General features: G+C 42.5%; 1 protein-coding gene across 1 annotated transcript in view; it reads left to right on the forward strand.

Moving 5' to 3' along the window:
* The first annotated feature begins 255 nt into the window (after window positions 1–255).
* The window catches only part of YME1L1 (YME1 like 1 ATPase), a 34,963-nt gene continuing 15,362 nt past the window's right edge, over window positions 256–19,856 (forward strand). The window contains 13 exon segments of the mRNA XM_088457815.1: window positions 256–428; window positions 5,820–5,954; window positions 8,759–8,837; window positions 8,840–8,923; window positions 10,154–10,246; window positions 11,002–11,111; window positions 11,416–11,566; window positions 12,258–12,341; window positions 13,756–13,838; window positions 15,646–15,736; window positions 16,610–16,762; window positions 18,839–18,971; window positions 19,309–19,371. Coding sequence (XP_088313941.1) covers window positions 396–428; window positions 5,820–5,954; window positions 8,759–8,837; window positions 8,840–8,923; window positions 10,154–10,246; window positions 11,002–11,111; window positions 11,416–11,566; window positions 12,258–12,341; window positions 13,756–13,838; window positions 15,646–15,736; window positions 16,610–16,762; window positions 18,839–18,971; window positions 19,309–19,371 — 1,292 coding nt within the window. The 5' untranslated portion in view covers window positions 256–395.

Raw genomic sequence — 19,856 nt, forward strand, 5'->3', positions numbered from 1 at the left:
TGCGGGGTACATTATTGGACATGTCATGTAATGGGGTGGGGTATACATTATTGGGCATGTAATGGGGTGGGGTATGCATTATTGGGCATGTCATGCCTCAAAGTGTGGGGTATCATACACAGAACATCCCCAAGCACGACGACGACGACGCCATCATCCATATTCCATGGTAATGGAGTGGACGCCAGGCCAGGCTGACTGACGGCTGTAACCATGGTTACCGCCGCTTAGAAGGCAGCGGAAGTGACGCTGGGACCCCGGAAGTGACGCAGAGACCCCGGAAGTGCCTGGCTGCTGGGTTATCCGGTCACCTTTGTTGCATCACACGCCGGGAGGCCGAGAGGAAGAAGTTATAGCCGGAGACCCAGTGAGCCGGGCCCTGGTGTGCGGACGCCATGTTCTCGCTCGGCACCACGGTGCAGCCGCAGGTGGGTGACAGCGCCACATTACGGACACGCACGGCGGGTTATCCTCCGCCTTCGGCCGGGTGACGCTGGCACGCAGCCTGTCACACGCGTCACCAGACCAGCAGTAACGTGTCAGAGTGTCTCTGCTGTGTAACTACAAGTCCTAGCATGCCCGGCGAAAGTGTGACCTGCCCGCTGGGGAGCCCCTTCACTCTGGGAGCTGTCAGTACCTGGGCGTTACATAAATCTTCTGTGCCGCCTGCTAAGTACAGATAGTAGTTATAGACGAGGGCTTCCCTGTAGTTTCTTATTTTTTGTGGTACCATACATTAATAAAAATGAGTAACATAAATGTAAACATGGTGTAATAATATCTATTTTTCTCTTATGCGTAAAATAAAGGTTAGGAAGTAATATTTCAGACACATCTAAACAAAAATTAGGGGAAATAGAGGGGGACCAGGATATGAGTTGTACGGGATGGGTATGAATTACCGATGGCTTAAAAGTCACCGGTTCAAATCCCGACACTGGAAGCCCGACAGCAGAAAATTCTGACGCCGGCTGGTAAGTATAGTTAACCCTCCCCTGGGGGTGTCTAACCCTAAGATTCTAGAGGTAGTGCCTAACCATAAACCCCATCCCCGCACCCTATACCTAATTCTCCCAGAAGGGGGGGGGGGTCTAACCCTAGACTCCCCCTGGTGGTGCTTAACCCTAACCCCCCCCTTGCCCCTAGTTTAACCCTGCTGCGGCGGTGCCTAACCCTAAGTACTCCCCTCCCCTCCGCGGCTATCCGCTCTTGACGCCCCAGGCCTACTTGCGTTCGGTATGCTGGACGTCGGGATTTTGGCGTAGGGCTAATGATAGGTGTCGGTATTTAGACGCCTATCTTTAGTCCCATGCCAGGCATCCTGGCTACATCCCGAGTTGTACATAGGGGGCTACAGAATTGTGGGGCTGTGAGCACCTAGGACATACACGTGCTCTATAATTTGAGTACAGACATTGTATAGTGTTTGCACAATCGCTGGTTGTAGTGTGGCCGCGCAGTGTGTGAGTCACATGTATGTGGCGGGTCAGGGGGGAGATCCATCAATCCTTTGAAAGTGATATGGTGGAGAAGTTGCTCAGAGCAACCAATCGGCTATCTTTATTCTAGCAACTCTATAAAATGACAAGCTACTTGGTTGCTATGGGCAACGTCTCCACTTTATTTCTCTCGAAAGTTTGTTAAATCTCCCCTTAGGTATACAGGGCACTGATCTTTAGGTCTTACATGGTGATGGGTAAACCTGGGTATCCCCTATTTGATCCATTGCACTGTATATCGTTCTGATCGCGTGTCTGGGTTGTTCATTGTATCGTTCCTCCTGTTGTGCATCACAGTAGATGGGACGATGCGTTAAACGATAAAATGCAGCATGGAACGACACATCGTGCAGTGTGTATGGACGGCACAATATATTGTGCTGTCGCTGGGTAGACCCATCGTGTAGTGTGTATGGACGGCGCAATATATTGTGCCATCGCTGGGTAGACGCATCGTGCAGTGTGTATGGACGGAGCAATATATTGTGCTGTCGCTGGGTAGACACATCGTGTAGTGTGTATGGACGGAGCAATATAGTGTGCTGTCGCTGGGTAGACACATCGTGTAGTGTGTATGGACGGAGCAATATATTATGCCGTCGCTGGGTAGACACATCGTGTAGTGCGTATGGACGGAGCAATATATTGTGCTGTCGCTGGTTAGACACATCGTGCAGTGTGTATGAACGGTGCAATATAGTGTGCTGTCGCTGGGTAGACACATTGTGTAGTGTGTATGGACGGAGCAATATATTGTGCCATCGCTGGGTAGACGCATCGTGCAGTGTGTATGGACGGAGCAATATATTGTGCTGTCGCTGGGTAGACGCATCGTGTAGTGTGTATGGACGGAGCAATATAGTGTGCTGTCGCTGGGTAGACACATCGTGTAGTGTGTATGGACGGAGCAATATATTATGCCGTCGCTGGGTAGACACATCGTGTAGTGCGTATGGACGGAGCAATATATTGTGCTGTCGCTGGTTAGACACATCGTGCAGTGTGTATGAACGGTGCAATATAGTGTGCTGTCGCTGGGTAGACACTGTGTAGTGTGTATGGACGGAGCAATATATTGTGCTGTCGCTGGGTAGACACATTGTGTAGTGTGTATGGACGGAGCAATATAGTGTTCTGTCGCTGGGTAGACACATCGTGTAGTGTGTATGGACGGCGCAATATATTGTGCTGTCGCTGGGTAGACACATCGTGTAGTGTGTATGGACGGAGCAATATAGTGTGCTGTCGCTGGGTAGACACATCGTGTAGTGTGTATGGACGGAGCAATATATTATGCCGTCGCTGGGTAGACACATCGTGTAGTGTGTATGGACGGAGCAATATATTGTGCCGTCGCTGGGTAGACACATCGTGTAGTGTGTGCCCAGTTTAATTGCTACCATGTTACCCATCTTGATTGTGTTACTAGTTCCCACCCCAACTTCATTGTGTTAGCAACTGGGTTGGAGGCAAGTACTTCAGATACTATAGAAAGGAATTATGTAAAGCCAATGTGACCTGGTGCAGTAGTAAGCTTATAGCATGTGTCTTGTGTATTATCAAAAGTACTTAAGGTAGTTAATTCAGTTAAGGGTGGATTGTTGGCAATGCTCACAATCTATTGTTGCAGTGCTGACAGCGGCACTCTAAATCATGTATTTTAGTACTCAGCCCCATCATTTCTTGTATTAAAATATACAATTTAATGCTACCGTAAGTGTGACTTATCGCTGGCATCACACCTAGGGGTCTATTTACTAAGTAGTGTTAGGAGACAGTGATAAGGTGCCAGCCAATCAGCTCCCAGCTGTCATCTCACAGGCTGTGTTTGAAAAATGACAGTTGAGAGCTGACTGGCTGGCACCTTATCACTTTTCACTCTGTCTCCTAATGCTGCTTAGTAAATAGACCCCCTAATTGTGTTATTGCCCTCTAGGCTTTTAATTAATATAACTTATTCAGAAAGTTAGAAATGGAAGTGTCCCCTATCTCGTCACTGTGGCCTTTAGAAAATGCACATTGGCAACCTGAGGATATGGCTTTTCCCGCTAGCTGGCTGGTTGCGCTCCTGATTCCCAGTAGTAATTGTGAATGGCCTATCGTTCCTGCACAGGTCAACCCTCAACTAGTCTATCACAGTGGCTCTCAAACTGTTTTCTACTGTGACGATTTGAATCCAATTGAACCTTTATTGGGTGGAAAGCACACACTACCAGCAGTTCTTAGTTGGATGGTTGGCTGAAAGTTGGTCTAGTGTGTGGCCAGCTTCAGACTAATATCTTACATGTTTACCTGTATAAGCTAATCTATTTTTATTTCACAGTGCAGCTATTGTAATCTTGCGGGGTTTTTAATTATATCACTATATTTATGAAAAAGTAAAGATTGCTTATTAAGCTATGCACCCACTGGCTTTAATACACAGCGTTATAATTGAATGCAGTTAATTACATGTAAACGGGTGTAAAAATAAAAATCTACCAAATTAGATCATACCTACTTGCATTAAAATTGCGGTGAATTATTTGTTTTGAACGCTTATTCCGTAGACATTAGTTGTGAATTAAAATAGCCATATACTAACACGTATCAAAAATGTGCATAAACTCTAATGGAGCATACACACGGTCATATTTGTCAGACTTGTCAGATGAACGATTTTTGACTGCATTAAAATGAATGGAATTCTCCAAGTCTGACTGCAAACACATCAGATGTCAGATATCGTTATCTGACAAACGGGAACGGGCATTGTAGATCGTCCATCGTTCAGGCATGTCAGATTTTCCTTCAGATTTGAACGACTGAACGATTTTTAAATCGTTATCGTTCATATCTGAAGGAAAATCTGACATGACTGAACGATTTTTAAATCGTTATCGTTCATATCTGAAGGAAAAATCTGATAGTGTGTATGCACCATAAGATTTATATGCATATTTACTTATAAGGACCTATTTCAGACACAATTGTATACATCAGGAGTAGGCAACGTGTGTCTACAGCTGTTGTGGAACTACACATCCCAGCATGCCATGTCACATTTTTAGCATTCCGTAATTGCACAATTGTGGCAGGGCTTACTGGGATGTGCTGGTATACATTTCTGTTGCAGGAGCTGTAATGGCAACTGGTCAGGTGCTGGTGGTGCCTGGCTGTGTGACCTCAATTGAGGCTGATGTAACCCGTTTAATCTCCTATCTGTTTAGCTCTGTGTCAAAGTTTTGTTCTCTTGCATAAGTAGCACATGTTGACATTTTCTTGAGCAATTTTGACAAGTCAAATCAATGTATTTTCAACAGCGGATATTGAAGAGATGTTGAATAATTTGTTGTTGTCCCCCCCAGCCCCTGATCTTTTCTAACTTGTACAATAAATAAACATGAGTGTAACGACAAATCATTTATAGGCTGCCTTACTTTGCGTTGATGATTTAATTTCAAATTGTTAATTAGATAATAAGCAATTACCACATCAATGTTGAAAAACAGAATGATCATACACTTAGGGTGGAGTTCAACTGTTTAAACGCACCCGATCTCTCATCTAAAGTGACTGAAGATCAGGGTACGATACTCACTTGTTTTTGGGCGCCCATGCTTTATCGTTGCATGTTATGCCAAAAGAGACAGGGTTTAGCCGCGTAAAGCAGCTTAACCCATCTAAAGTAGTGGTTATCGCACATCTCTGCTCGCCACCTCAGGAGGGGATGAGCAGAAATGCCGACACTGGCGGCTATCGTATCCAAACAGAGCAACAATTGAATTACTCTGTCAGAAGAGCCGCCGGCGCAAACAATTTTATTCTCCCTCAAGGGGGGCGACTCAATTTTTTTTTGGGGGGAAGCCCAAATGGAATGGGTGCCCAATTAAGCAATTTAATTGTGTGCGCGCCCAAAAGCTTGGGGTTTACCCGCGTATAGGACTTATTGCACATATCTGCTCGCCACCTTAGAAGGCTGCGAGCAGATGTGTCTAACCACAGCTATGCACGCCCGAATGGTGCAACAATTGAATTGCTCTGTCGGGCGCCCATTAGTTTAGGCGCCCTCCTTAGATTGTAATAATTCAGTCAGGGCCACATGTACCATTTTTATGCCATTGTATGTAAACAGCTCATAGTGAGGAATTATTGTGGCTATGCACGGTTTATTTAGAAACTGTTACATTACTTGTTGAGGGGCTTTTTATCCAAAGTTTTTGGTTAATCCCTCTGTTCAGATAAAGAATGACTAAGTCCGAATCAGTAGTAATGACCCTGATTGACATTTTGCTCTTACAGTGAAATAATGAGGTCAAGGTAATATTTTTGTTTTCCCAGGTTACAGTTCCTCTCAGCCACCTCATCACTGCCTTTCACTCTCCCAAAACCGCAGCAGCATACTTTCCCAGCTCCAGATCTGTTCAGGTCCTACAGCGTGAGGTGACCACTGACCATGAAACCTACAGTGCTGAGGTAGGTGGTGTTCTTCTTCAGAGCACAGTCCTCTTTCTTCTATATTTGAATGCTGTTCTGTTCTTTGATGTAATTACACAAAGGTACTGATGTATATTATGTGTTATTATCGTTTATTTATATGGCACCACAAGTGTTCCACAGTGCCTTACAAAGTACATATAAGTGACCAGTGACTTACGGTACAATACAATGCAGAACAAGGAAATGGATAACATACATTGCTACATTAGCGACCATAACACCCAAAATAAGCAGCCAAGTGTTAGGTGCCCTAGTGGGGAGTAAAGTGTAGATGAAAGTAAAGAGAAGCACAGGAGGGTAGAGGGCCCTGCTCGTAAGAGCTTACATTCTAAAGTAGAGGGGCAGACAAACAGGTGTGACACAGATGGGGTAGACAGGGAGGAAGGAAGATGTAGCAGCAAATTATGATGAGAGCTGGAAGGCTTTATATATGCTTTTTACTTGGAATAAAAGGGGCACTCCATACTTGGGTGTATCTTCCCCAGTTGGTATGTTTATGTATGTGATATATAGATGTATATAGCACACAGTACAGCCCATTGCTGATGATGTAAATGGAGTTATGCTTTATTTTAGTTGCCATGGTCATGTTACTAGGCCTCCAGTAATACAGATAGGTGTATTCTTGCAGTTTTTTAAACTTTATTCAGTGGCTAATGATCTCATGAGATCAACTTTACACTGTCCCAAATCACATGCCTTTTAAACAACCAATGGGTTCTGTATTTAGCTACTACATTGTAATTGTGCATTACAAAGTTATGTGGGTTTCTGAACAGTGAGTCAGTGTTCAATAATTTTCTGTTTAGTTATCTCATTTTGTAAAGTATGCAGTAGAACTATTAGGGAGGGGGGGGATTCATTTGTTTTGCGAGCCCATAAGTTCCCCATTTTTTTTTTAATTTTTTTTTCAATTTCTCGTCGATTTTCCAGCAAAACTTTCACGTCATTCATTTATATATATATATATGATAGTAATGATAATTGTGCCAACCTAACACAGCTCTCTATGTGCTATTTAACAACTGATACAGGACAATGGGTTAATTGTCCTCAAACAAACATGTGTAGGTGTAGTTGGATCAAGCGCCTGGTGGTGTTGCATACAAATTTGGTATAACCACAAAATAAAGGTGAAAAGAACCACAAAGTGATAATAATAAATAATTTATTTGAATACAACATACATGAAATGAATAATAGGACTGCACACAGTAATAGCAGCAATAGAGGCTCTATTAATGTTGAAAAAGTGCAGTGTGCTATGAAATATGAAGTTAATAGGATCTGCACACAGTGATAGCAGCAATAAAACTCTATATAAGTGTTATGAAGTGCAGGGTGCTAAAAAAAATTGTGTAAAATAAAAATATCCCAGTAAAAAATATATAATATCAATTGATGAATGACATACTGATTACATGCTTGTAATTCAGACCACAAAAAGAATAATTCTTAAAATATGCATAAGAATTATTAAAAAATTAGATAATAAAAAGCAATGCTTATCTGGATAAATGATAAATGTTCATCAGGCAAGAGAAGCTGCCTTTTCTTGCCTGATGAACTTTATCATTGACTGGGAGTGCCGCCTGTCTACAGATTGTATGTATGTGGTGTGTGTGTGTGTATATATATATATATATATATATATATATATATATATATATAAATATAAATAATTAGCACAGCAATCGGGGAGCGAGCATACAGAGATATTAAAGAGACCCCATCTAATTGGGTATACCACTTAAGGACCCCATACACGGCAGCATATGCGTGCCGATCCGACGGATCGGCGCGATATAGGTACTATATCATGCCGTGTATGGGCAAGATATCGTGCTGCGGGGGTCGTACATCACATCCCCAGGTCTTCCTGCAAAACCATCTGATGTGGGATGCGATGTATGATCCCATTCAGATGAAGGAGGGGGGGGCCGGCATATCTGTGCGGTCTGCGGGGACCGCACAATTGCCGGCTGGCTGCGTGACAGCACGATCCGTCTGCGGACGGATCGGCAGTCGCCCTACACGGTGCAATGCACCGTGTATGGCCACCTTTAGTGTAAGAACTCTGTGTCATGTAAACTGCATAAGTTTACACATCGTTTACAGCTGCCTATATCTCCTGCCAATATCTGATGTAGTCTGCTAACTACAGTCTACTCCTTTTTAAAACCTAAAAGATAGTGAGGTCTCTACATTTAGATTCCACATGTGCAACCATCTGGTTGGAGAGAGAGAGGAAAGTATTAAAACAAAAAGGGGAAAAAAGACACTTTGGGGTGCTAGTCATTGCTGCAACAGCCGCACTTTACGGGAGCCCAAACTCGCACAAAATTTAGCAAATTCAGGTTAAGATCGGCCTGCGAAGGTTGCGAGATGCCAGTGCCGTTGCTGGCGTTTTAATGCTGTGATACTGGCAACTCGCACCTTTCATGGCTAATTAAATTGAGCCTTAAGTTGGTTTCCATTTCAGGCAGTTTGTCTCTGGGCTCAATCCAATTAGCCGCTAAGGGAGCGCGTGCCACGGCGTTAAAATACCAGCACGGCACCGCATTTCTTGCACTCCTCGCTGACCGCCCTGGACCCTAATTCGCACAATTTAGCTCACAGCCTATGGGGCTGCGAGCACTGTTCTGCGAATTTGGGCTGCACTAAAGTGCGGCTGTTGCCATGATGACTCGCTCCAAGATCATCGTTGATAATGGGATTGACCCCTTTGACTGAGACCAACCCATTTTATTAATTTAACGTTGTTTTTTTTTTTTTTTCAGCCTGCATTTAATCTCAGGGACCTGGGCTTGTCTGAACTGAGAATCGCAAAACTCGATGAGCTATTTGATACGCTTCTTCCGGCTTTTATGCTGATAAAGAGAACACTTCAGACCACTGGCACACATCCCATGTTTCTGCACAATCCTTTTTTGAAAACAAAAATGGTAAGTATTGGGTTGTAATGAGATCCCTTTAGAGACATTATGGGGCTTTATCCTTTTATCTATGGAATGTAATGTTTAATATGTGAAAAAGTAACATTTTAATTATAGCACAAATTACTTTCATACCTGGGGCCAAATGTAATCGGGTGAGAGTTTAGAAAATGTGAGAGGAAATTCTCACACTTTTTAAACTCTGCCAATGTAATAGAGTCCGGGAACATGTAAACTCTCACGATTTAAATCAGATGTTTTCCCATTTTGAAAAATACAACTTGACCAATTAAATAGTGGTTCCTTAATTACTGCTAAACTCTCATGTTTTCTAAACTCTCACCCTGTTACATTTGGCCTTCATTTCTCTAACAACACCGTGCAGTCACTTGCAGATTATCAAATCTATAAGAAAAAAAAAGCAAAAACACTTAATCTAGCATGAAGTCTCGGAGAAAAGGGTGATTTGTGAAGTGTCGGGGGAGGGTTTAGTAGGACATTTAGACTCATTGCACTACAGGGGGGCGATTCAATCTCAGTGTGAATTGTATAGCACTGAGAGGGAGCTCCCGGAGCTATTCAATTCAGCGCGCTGTTTAGTCCGACTAATGATTTCTCCTTGCACCCTCCTGAGGTTGCGAGGAGAAATCCGACTAAAGTGCCTGCCGCGCAGCTGTTTTCCAGCTTAGTGCTGCGCTAACAGCCTCGCGGCCAGCACTTTAGTTGGAGAATGCCGGTTCTCGCGACTAAACACCCAGGTTAAACCCCGAGAACAGACATTTTCTAACATAACTGCTTCCTGATAAAGTAAACATTGTAGTGAATTGAATCGCCCCCTAGTTGTTTATTTTCTTATTTGTATATGATACAAATGATGTATTATACTATTCCAGTTGCATTACTTTGCAAGTTGGCTCAGTAACTCCTTTATTAAAAATTAAGCAAAGTCACTAGATAGCCACTATATTTGTCACTTTTCTGTCCCCTTCTGACAATACTATCCTGTGCAGTTTTGGCCTACCAGCAGCAGTGATGTCTATTTTACCTCTTATCCTGTACAAGTTAATAAAAAAAGCTTAACTTTTTAACATAACTTAAAGCTATGTTAAAGTTGTACATTGTCCTTGGTTAAGCGCAATTCAGCAAAAATGTTTTTGATTGTAAGAATCCCTTTAATTGTAGATGAGCTCCTAAATCGCTAAATTACTGTTCCCACTGTTACGATTCTTCTTTTTGAAGGCTACCCCAATGCATTCAATGCCCTGCGACCTTACTGCATGCAGCAGCCGAGCCCACTGAAGCAAGTCTGTGCTAACCTCAGTCACTGGCCAGGTAAAGTGCCATCTCTGTCACCCCCGCCTCTTCTACACTATTATACTGCTGCTCCATTCGAATTAGCAAAATATTTTAATTTTCAGAAAAATACTCACTGTTACTTAAATACGCATAGTGAAGAATTATTTACTCGAAGCTGCGCTACCACCTACACAAACAATTTATGGATCCCCCCAATCCCACATATGGATGATTTTAGGTGCAATAATAATTTGCATGGTAGTCCCAAAAAGTACCCCGGCGAACGTTTTCTACCCTGTTGTTAAGGCGTTCGTGGTGGGCGCGATAAGGGCAGAAAGCCTTTCTTACCACAGATTTCTGTTTGAGTCTCGGGAAGGGGCAATTGATTTGAGGCTAATTGAATCCGGCCACTTCTTTAGATGGTTTAGCACATGCACGGAGATAGTCTATCATATGGAAGTGATGTGGGCATGCTGGTGAAAGCGGCTGCTTACACAGATGCACAACCACTCACATAGGAGGCAATACAACGATGCAAGCTTCCATGGTGTGACTGATGGTGCGTCTAAAAATGCACCGATCGGTGTTTCAGCGCCTACAGGCGCTGACGGGGTGTCTCAGTCCTTGCACAATTGGGTGCACTGATGTACACCAGGGAAGGGCTTTGTAGCGCCTTTTGCATAAAGTTGCAAATGGCCGCTGATAGACACGACCATGTCTTCATACATCTGAATCAGCCACAATATCTCTTAAAATGTGAGTAAATAATAATGACTGGAGGCTTTTCTCAGTTTATATACAGTCACGAGGATTCAAGACCCTGAAAACAAAAGAACGACGTCTGCAGTCAACCTCGGAGCGCCTTGCTGCAGCCGAAAGTGCGGCCCCCTCCTTCGTGAAGGTCTGTCTGACAGCCCGTCTACCTGTAAAGAGAAACAACCCTTCCAGAAAATACAGATTTCTTCTAATTGTTTAGAAAAGTCAGAATTAACATTTTTAAACGCATTCCTTGGGGACGTACATTTTTATTCAACTACAGATCTCTTATGTATCAACCATTATTTCAAATGGGATTTAGTTATTAAGTCTGGTGTTCCAGAATAACAGGAAATAGTCTCCTGCAATCTAGATAGCAGATATTCTAATTCGCTTACCCTGATTTTGTGTATAGTAATTACATTAATGTCTGTGGCCTGTTTTTTCAGGGATTGTTGATGAGAGATAGAGTTCCAGATGTAGAAAACCTGGACAAGATCATCAAAAATAAAAATGTCCCAGAAGGACAGCAGGATGCATTTAAGAACGGGTTTGCCGAAGGCTTCCTGAAAGCCCAAGCTCTGACTCAGAGAACCACCGGTATGTAATACATTGTGCTGGGGAACCTGGAACATTCCTCTGTGTGTGTATTCTTGGCTGGATACAGGAGGCCAGCAGCCCTGTTTTAAAGTGTTTCTACTGGTGCTTACCTTTTGTTCTATAAATGCGTACTATACCCCTGCTTTATTAAATTTAATTGTTACTGAATCTATACAATCTTGCCCCTGTTTCTAAAAGCTTGCTTTATGCGCTTATAATACTGAAGCACTGTGAGTCTGGTGCAGAGTTTGCACGTAAGTCTGCTGCATCGCGAGCTTGGAGATAAATGCGGATCTTCACTTGTATTCAGTCTTGGATGTATCTATGCAACCACGACCCCCTCCCCCCAAATCCTTCCACTTGGGAAAGTAGTTGTCATCATTCTTAGTACTCATGTGCTCCAGCCTAGTATGCTTGATTCTGCATAGCCTATATGCCCACAACATGCCTTTGCAACACTTGCCCTACATGCGAGCGCCCAGTAACACACACAGCTGCCAGTGTAGATGCGGCTGAGATGCATATAACTCGCAGTAGTTGCTCAGAATGGCATTTGCTCCACTAGAGAGCAGGTGCAGTGCAAAATATCACAGGATCCATCTGCAATATGAACTTGCATGCGACTGTAATAACTGAATCGGCCTTTATGCGTCGTTCTTCATCTCGTTGTTCTTTGTGGATCTCTTGCTAGAATCACTGAGAAGAACTCGGTACATCCTGCTGGCTGTCTTCCTACTTGGAATCTACGGCTTCTCCAAAACACCATTTTGGCCAGGTAAATGTTAATTTCACATGTTTAAGAACGTTGTGCCTACAAAGCATTCAGTCTGACATGTATGTATTTAATTAGTCATTTTCTAGGTAATAAAAATAAATGTGTCTCCCACCTCTTAGATTGTAAGCTCATTTGGGCAGAATGTTTTTCTCTTTTCATTGTTTGTTTGTATCACAACCCCCTCAGTGTAACGCACTCTGTAATATGTTGGCGCCTTATGAATAAAAATTAATAATGATAGAATTGGTAGGAATAGCTGGGTTTAGTAAAGAATGAATGTACTAATCGCCTAGACGCACTTGAGACTTGAAGCAGAAGAGAAGCTTTCAAATGGGGGACACTAACTTGTGTTGTGTGCCGGAAGGTAATGTAAAATATGGTGACTGATTTTGCTTTTGTTTTTTTGGAAAAATGAGACATTGGGGCAGATTCAATTAAGCGTGACAGCGCCGGCGGCTTCTGCTCCGCACATGAACTATGGGAACTGCTCACAGCCTACCTTAAGTGACATAAAAATCCAGATGGCAGCTGGCGTGTAATTGTGCCCAACTGAGTTTGTCCTCATACACCCAGCGTCTAAACGCTGTGCGTTGCATTGCTTCGTGAAGTGTAGCTTTCTCCTTTAAATTTTGCATCTTACTCGCATCACAGATGCAGCTAAACACCACTCATAGTACAAGAGGCGCTGGGCTGCGACTTTAAATACACAGGAATTAGTTTTAAACACGTAGAAAGTCGCATATGAAGCACAACGGAACTCTGCATCGTATCAGCTTGTGTACAAATTAAAACTCATTCACACTTTGATGTACAAATGTCGCAATTTAGCAAAGCCGTTTTGTCGCTTCAGTTTTATATGTGCGAATAAGATGCAGGACCTGGCGTGCTGAGATGGGGCTGTTTGGCATGACTGAAGCCACAGTGTATGACACATCTGAACACCTCAATGAGGGTATTTGGAGGTCAATTCTTCCCTCTCCCATACTTACATGTTCCCCATCTTTCTCCACTCAAAACCAAATGTCTGATAATAAGCTTCTGACTCCATTATGGAAGACAGACGATGCAGATGAAGGTGGCGATGGAGCGTTTTTATCACACACGAGAGAAAGCTTTATCTGGAAAGGCAACAAAAACAGCGCTGGTTCTTCACGTGGGCTGCTTGTCTCAGTACGTGAAGGAAACGAATACATTATTATTTGTTTCTATACATTTTTATATAAAAACACTTGTTTGTTGTAACATCCCGTTTCTTAATAGCTGCTCCTGCAGAATAAAATGTGGGGGCAGTCTCTTCAAAAACTATTTTGTGGTAAAATATGTTGAGCAAATAGACAGCTGGTTTGTTACTACTTACTCAAGTGTATCATACGACGGAAGGCAAATTGTAAAATGTCAGTGTTACCTCTTGCAGCTCGTTTCCGGACTTCCTCTGGCCTTGATACAGCCGTTGATCCGATTCACATGAAGAATGTAACCTTCGAACATGTGAAAGGGGTAAGTTCAAATGGTGGTAGCACAAATATATGTTCTTCCTGGGCCATACGAGTGTTAATGAAGTGACCATATATATCTAGATTTCACTGCTAATATAGTGGGTTTACCCAATATTGTATATTTGTTACTCATAATTGACAGCTATCTCCGTTGGTCTAATTGAAAAATGCTGGATTCATTATTATGGTCGTGTATGTGGCTGGGAGAGGATGCAGATCGCTTCTGTTGGCCTCTATGTGCGTCGGTCTTCCATCAACGCGAACAGTTACCCATCATGCCAGGATTGCTCAGTGCAAGACGTCGTACAGCCAGATCGCATCCAGTTTGGGCCCTGTGTAGTCCTATTAGACCTACTACTTGTCACCTGCAGTGTGGCTAGCTTCTCTATTATTAGGTTATTATATTATTTTAGCTATTAAACACATAACTATGTGTGTGGCTATTTATTTTTATGATATGCTACCATTTATGTCTGATGCATACGTGGCGCTCCCGGAACGGCAGGGAGGCTTCTGAAAGCCGAGTTGTGCTCCCGGCCCCCCCAGAAAGGTGGCAAAAAACCAAGGGAAAGGAATGGGGGAGGGTAGATAAGCACAGGATGAGGAAATATCATCAAAAAAATGTATATAGGGTAGAGTCATATGAAAAATCCACAATCATCAGGATCCAAAACCCTATAATCAATAGGGGTGTAGGAAAATAAACAAAGTGGAGGTGCTCCCCTGAGAGTGTAAATCAATAGGAAAAAGAAAGAAGGAAGAACTCTCTGGTTGGGGGCACTCTTCAATTGTGGTAATTACGTAATTAATAGATAACTTTTAATAGGTATGCATTAAAATAACTGCCATTGTATAGTACAGATCCTAAATAGAAATAATTGAATGGACATACAAAGACGAAACAAAGAACAATAAACAGAACATGAAAAAATCAAGCTGATATGTAGAAAGCAAATGTAAAATATTCATCAGCGGGGTGATATCAGAAGAAAGAAAATTACTGGTATAATCCTGTAATCAAAGTTTCTGAGTTGACCCACATAATCTCAGCAACCAGGTATTTTTTACAAATAGAGGATATGGATGACTTTAAAGAATTTCTTTTGAATGTACTGGAATTCGTTCTACAAAAAAACTTCTTTACCTTCGATGATAAATTTTTCCTACAAATCCGAGGAACAGCGATGGGCGCAGCATGTGCGCCCACATATGCCAACCTGTTCCTCGGATGGTGGGAAAAAGAGATAGTCTTCAATGAAAATAATGACCACCATACCAGCCATATAACAACATGGCTGAGATACATTGACGATATCTTCATGATTTGGCATGGCAACCCTAATGACCTACTTGTTTTTATTCAAGAACTTAACAACAATTCCATCAATCTAAAATTGACACATACAATCAGTAAAGTCTTTGTATGTCCATTCAATTATTTCTATTTAGGATTTGTACTGTACAATGGCAGTTATTTTAATGCATACCTATTAAGTTATCTATTAATTACGTAATTACCACAATTGAAGAGTGCCCCCAACCAGAGAGTTCTTCCTTCTTTCTTTTTCCCCCAGAAAGGTGGACAAGTCTCCCGGAGGCTGGGGCCACCCACAGGCGGTTGATGACACAGTTCGCGTTCACAATGGCGGTTATCGCGCCATTGCGTAATGGGGGCGGGGCTACGATGACGCAATTGCAACGTCTAGCCCCAGACACACACTTCCGCTGGGGAGGCAGCCAAAAGGTGGGCAAGTATGGTCTGATGTAGAGAATATAATGGCATGCTTGAACTTGTCTTGTGTGAACAGATTGAAGAGGCGAAGCATGAGCTGCAAGAAGTGGTGGAGTTCTTGAAAAACCCTCAGAAATTCACAGTTTTGGGTGGCAAGCTCCCAAAAGGTACGTTCTGCTCTCAGACTATAGCTGGCAATGTGGGCTCTTCCGCTAGCACGTGGTATAAAAACACCAATCCTTTATCTCTCGGTGATGGTTGAAATAAAAAAAAAAAATATGGAAAATAAAGACACTGGAATGAAGTTAGTATAGGTAGATGAAGCCTATATGCTGGTGAACTATATACTAATTGTAAGGTTATAGAGTATGGTCAGATTGATCAGACCCTAAAAATGGTGGAGGCGGCATATCCTTGGGTAAATTCTGTCCATTCGTACATGTGCACAATAGTGGCTCTGCACATGGTTGGCTACCTGTGTGTTATGTTAGGGATTAAAAAAATGTTCAACATGAGGATAAGTTGATAACTTTTACTTTAGGAACTGCAGTATGTGTTACTGGTCTACCTGGCTTCATCTACATATGCTAATTGTGGTATAAATTCTATCCAACCCATTTGCTCATTTCTTGCATATGCATTAATATAATAATATGATGAAAATGGGACTTCTGTTCCGAAGATAAAGATCTTTTTATTACATCCTCCGGATAGTTACGTTGAGTCCGGACTGCTGACTTTGGGCCAGTGCATGCATGTTTTCTTGTCTTCTCTTATAAAGAGTTCTCCATTTGGAGCTCGCGTAGTTTGAGTCTGTTTGCTTAAGCCCAACCATTACATACCCTTTATCCAAGAGCTTACAATCAAAACCGTATATGTCATGTGCATCACTTGTCTTATTTAATGTCTAATAACATTTGTATCTATGTATTAAAGATGTTAGTAGTTAGAAGACTCCAATCGCCCCTCCACTGCCTTAGCCTACAAGAAGACTCCTATATTGATAGTTGTGCAGTACACTTACTTGTCCCTTCTTCCAGGCATTCTTCTGATTGGGCCGCCAGGGACAGGGAAGACACTCCTGGCTCGAGCTGTTGCGGGAGAAGCCGATGTTCCATTCTATTATGCCTCTGGTTCTGAATTTGATGAGATGTTCGTAGGCGTTGGAGCTAGTCGCATTAGAAATCTATTCAGTATGTCTGTCTTCTATTTATTTTGTTAAATATGTTGAGCATCCCTTACTCCATTTCAAGTCATAACTGTCATTCATGTAATGTTTAGGCCCCACTTAAGTTGTATTTCTTAATTTGAGGACATTGGCTGTATGTTTTGCTGTAAGTCTTTGTAAGAGGCTTGATTTAACCACTTAACTGGTGAATTTTTGTTTCCAAAATTGTCAGGTTTTTTTAATCATTGAATTAGGTCTAGAACAACCATTTAGTACGTATCCAACACGATTTTATAAAAAAAATTATATATATATATATATTTTTTTTTTAAACACTCAATATTAACATAGATTTTTACTATATTGGGCACTGATTTAACCACTTAACTGACGATATTTTTTCTGGCAAAGCCGGTCAGAAATTGCCGAGTACACAGGAGCCTTACAGGGAGTCAGAGGAGACCCATTCTGCACATGTATAGAACGGATTTCCCCTTCAAAAACACAGCGGGCGGTGCGGTCGCACCTTGTCAGCTGAAGCAGAGTTGGCTGCATTCGCATCTCATGTGACCACGTCAGTTAAGTGGTTAATGCAGTGGTTCCCGAACTGTGCACCACGGCACCCTGGGGTGCCTCGGGACACTCGGGTGGTCCAGCACCAAATCAAATTCTTTATGGTCAATGTAATGTAAATATGTGCACAAACCTGTCCACCACTATATAACCAAACCTAAGGATGACAGCGAAGCACAATTTACTTCACTGTACTACTTCACTACATTTACTTTCTGAATTTCTCAATAACAAACTTTTGACTTAGGGGGTGCCGTGAAAACAATTCTGATGCACTAGGGCGCCGTGATTCAAAAAAGTTTAGGAACCACTGGGTTAATGGACTATCGATGTTTGGAACATTGCGACCATCGTGAGTTTGATTTCCTTAGCAGCTGCTCCTCTAGGCAGCTGCCAAGTACACACTAGTGGCTGGGGGAGGGTTAATTTACAGTTCCTCGGCAGCTGCTCCTGGTTGCAGCTGCTGGGTGGGGGGTCCTACTGTGCTGACCAATCAGCAGTGATTGCTACCGTGGCAGTCACTGGGGGAGGATGCAGGGTTACAGAGGGGCCAGGAAGACTATCTTCCGGCAGCCGTCCACTGTGTGTTACTGACAGGTCGCATCGTTTGTGACCTGTCTGTTAACACACTCCATGGTATGGTTGCAAACGAAGCGACCACGCCAGGTAAGTGGCTAAAGGACAGGTCTACTTTTTTTTCTTTTTTTCCTTTCTCATATCTTGAACCAGTTATTAAAGTGATGCAGTGTGTCAGCCTTGATTGCAGCAGTGGGCCATCTGAAACTACAGCAAACAGCGTGCTGGGATGTCATCTGTATCTTGCCGCTCTGTATAGTGACCTCTGTGTCATTCCGCCATCACATGCAGACAGCTGAGGAATCTGTTGGAAAGCTGCTGAAGATAATAGCTCGGGGCGCTCATGCTGAGTTGACCGTACTCCTATTTGTGGAGCCCATCTTGTTTTCTCTCTGCACATGTTCCAGAACTGAGCTCAAGTGCAAGTGAGGCAGAGTCACACACATTTCAGCTGCACTGATGGCTGAAGAGGTGTTAGTGGGCTGTGAGCCTGGATACACCTGTTTCCATGCATATTCATTGCATCTAGTATAGTGCTGGTGCATGTGCGCATAATGACTATCAAACCTAACATACACGTAGGGCACACTGCAAGATGCATGTAACTGTGCATACAAGCAGTATACACTTTTCTCCCCGTGGTAGCACATAACCCTGATTTCTGTCTAATTATGCTTCAGGCCAATGAATGTGAAATAGCTGGATCAGCTACATTCTCTGTCCGTTATACACATCCTGCACATATGCTGTATACCCACCAGAGAGCGTCAGAGTATGATGGCGTGAATGTTTGTGCTCATTAATGTCACTGTGCGTGGTGTTCCCTGGTGTAGTTACGTATTGTTCCCTCTAATGACTTTGTGTAGGCGAGATTAGCAGCGGCAAACTTTGTTTTTGTGTGGTTCAGAACAGGCAAATGTACAGCAATCGTGTCCTGTGTCTGTTTTGTTAGGAGAAGCAAAGTCCAATGCACCCTGCGTTATATTTATTGATGAGTTGGACTCTGTCGGTGGTAAAAGGATTGAATCCCCCATGCACCCATACTCCAGACAGACCATTAACCAGCTCCTTGCTGAAATGGATGGGTAAGTGCTCTCATACACACATTCACATATGTTATGACCCTGCCAAATGTATGGCTAAACAAAATATTTATGTGCTTGCGTTGGTATTGTTTTTTAAAACCGAAATACATATTTTAATTATAGTGATGAAGTTTAGTGACCCAGAATAGATTGCTTTGTATTAATCTGCAGGTCATTCCTGTTTTTATAGCCAGTTACAGGACTAGTCCACTAGTAACCTAAAAGCGATTCACAGCCTCTCCCAGTAATACCTTGTAGTCTGTTCTCACTCTTGTGAGCTATTATTATAGCATGTCCGTATCTTCATTTTAACTTTGTGTTTTGTTTGTTTCTTAAGATTTAAGCCCAATGAAGGTGTCATAATTATTGGTGCAACAAACTTTCCTGAAGCCTTGGATAAGTAAGTATAGCATCACCTAAACTGAAATGACATTTATTTGGACAGCACGGTTGGCATATTGGTTAACATTACTGAGGTCACGAGTTCGATTCCCGACCAAGGCACTATGTGTGGAGTTTGTATGTTCTCATTGTGTCAGCTCTGGTTTCATCTCGCGTTACAAAAATGTACAGGTTACAGGCTAAATTGGCTTCTGACAAAATAAAATCATGTAACCCTGGTAAAAGTATGTGTGTCCGTGTGATAAAGGAATATAAATTGTAAGTTCCATTGGGGCAGGGACTGATGTGAATAGCTAAGTACGCACTGTAACGCGCTGCGTAATGCGTGCTCTATATAAAGAACAGTCTATTTCAAATAATTATAATCATAATAATAATTTGTTAGGTCAGATGAACGATTTTAGACTGTATTAAAATGAATGGAATTGTCCAAATCTGACTGCAAACACATCAGATGTCAGATATCGTTGTCTGACAAGCGGG

The sequence above is a fragment of the Taudactylus pleione genome, unplaced genomic scaffold (assembly GCF_031769625.1).
Source record: "Taudactylus pleione unplaced genomic scaffold, aTauple2 ptg000788l, whole genome shotgun sequence".
Classification (NCBI taxonomy): Eukaryota; Metazoa; Chordata; class Amphibia; order Anura; family Myobatrachidae; genus Taudactylus; species Taudactylus pleione.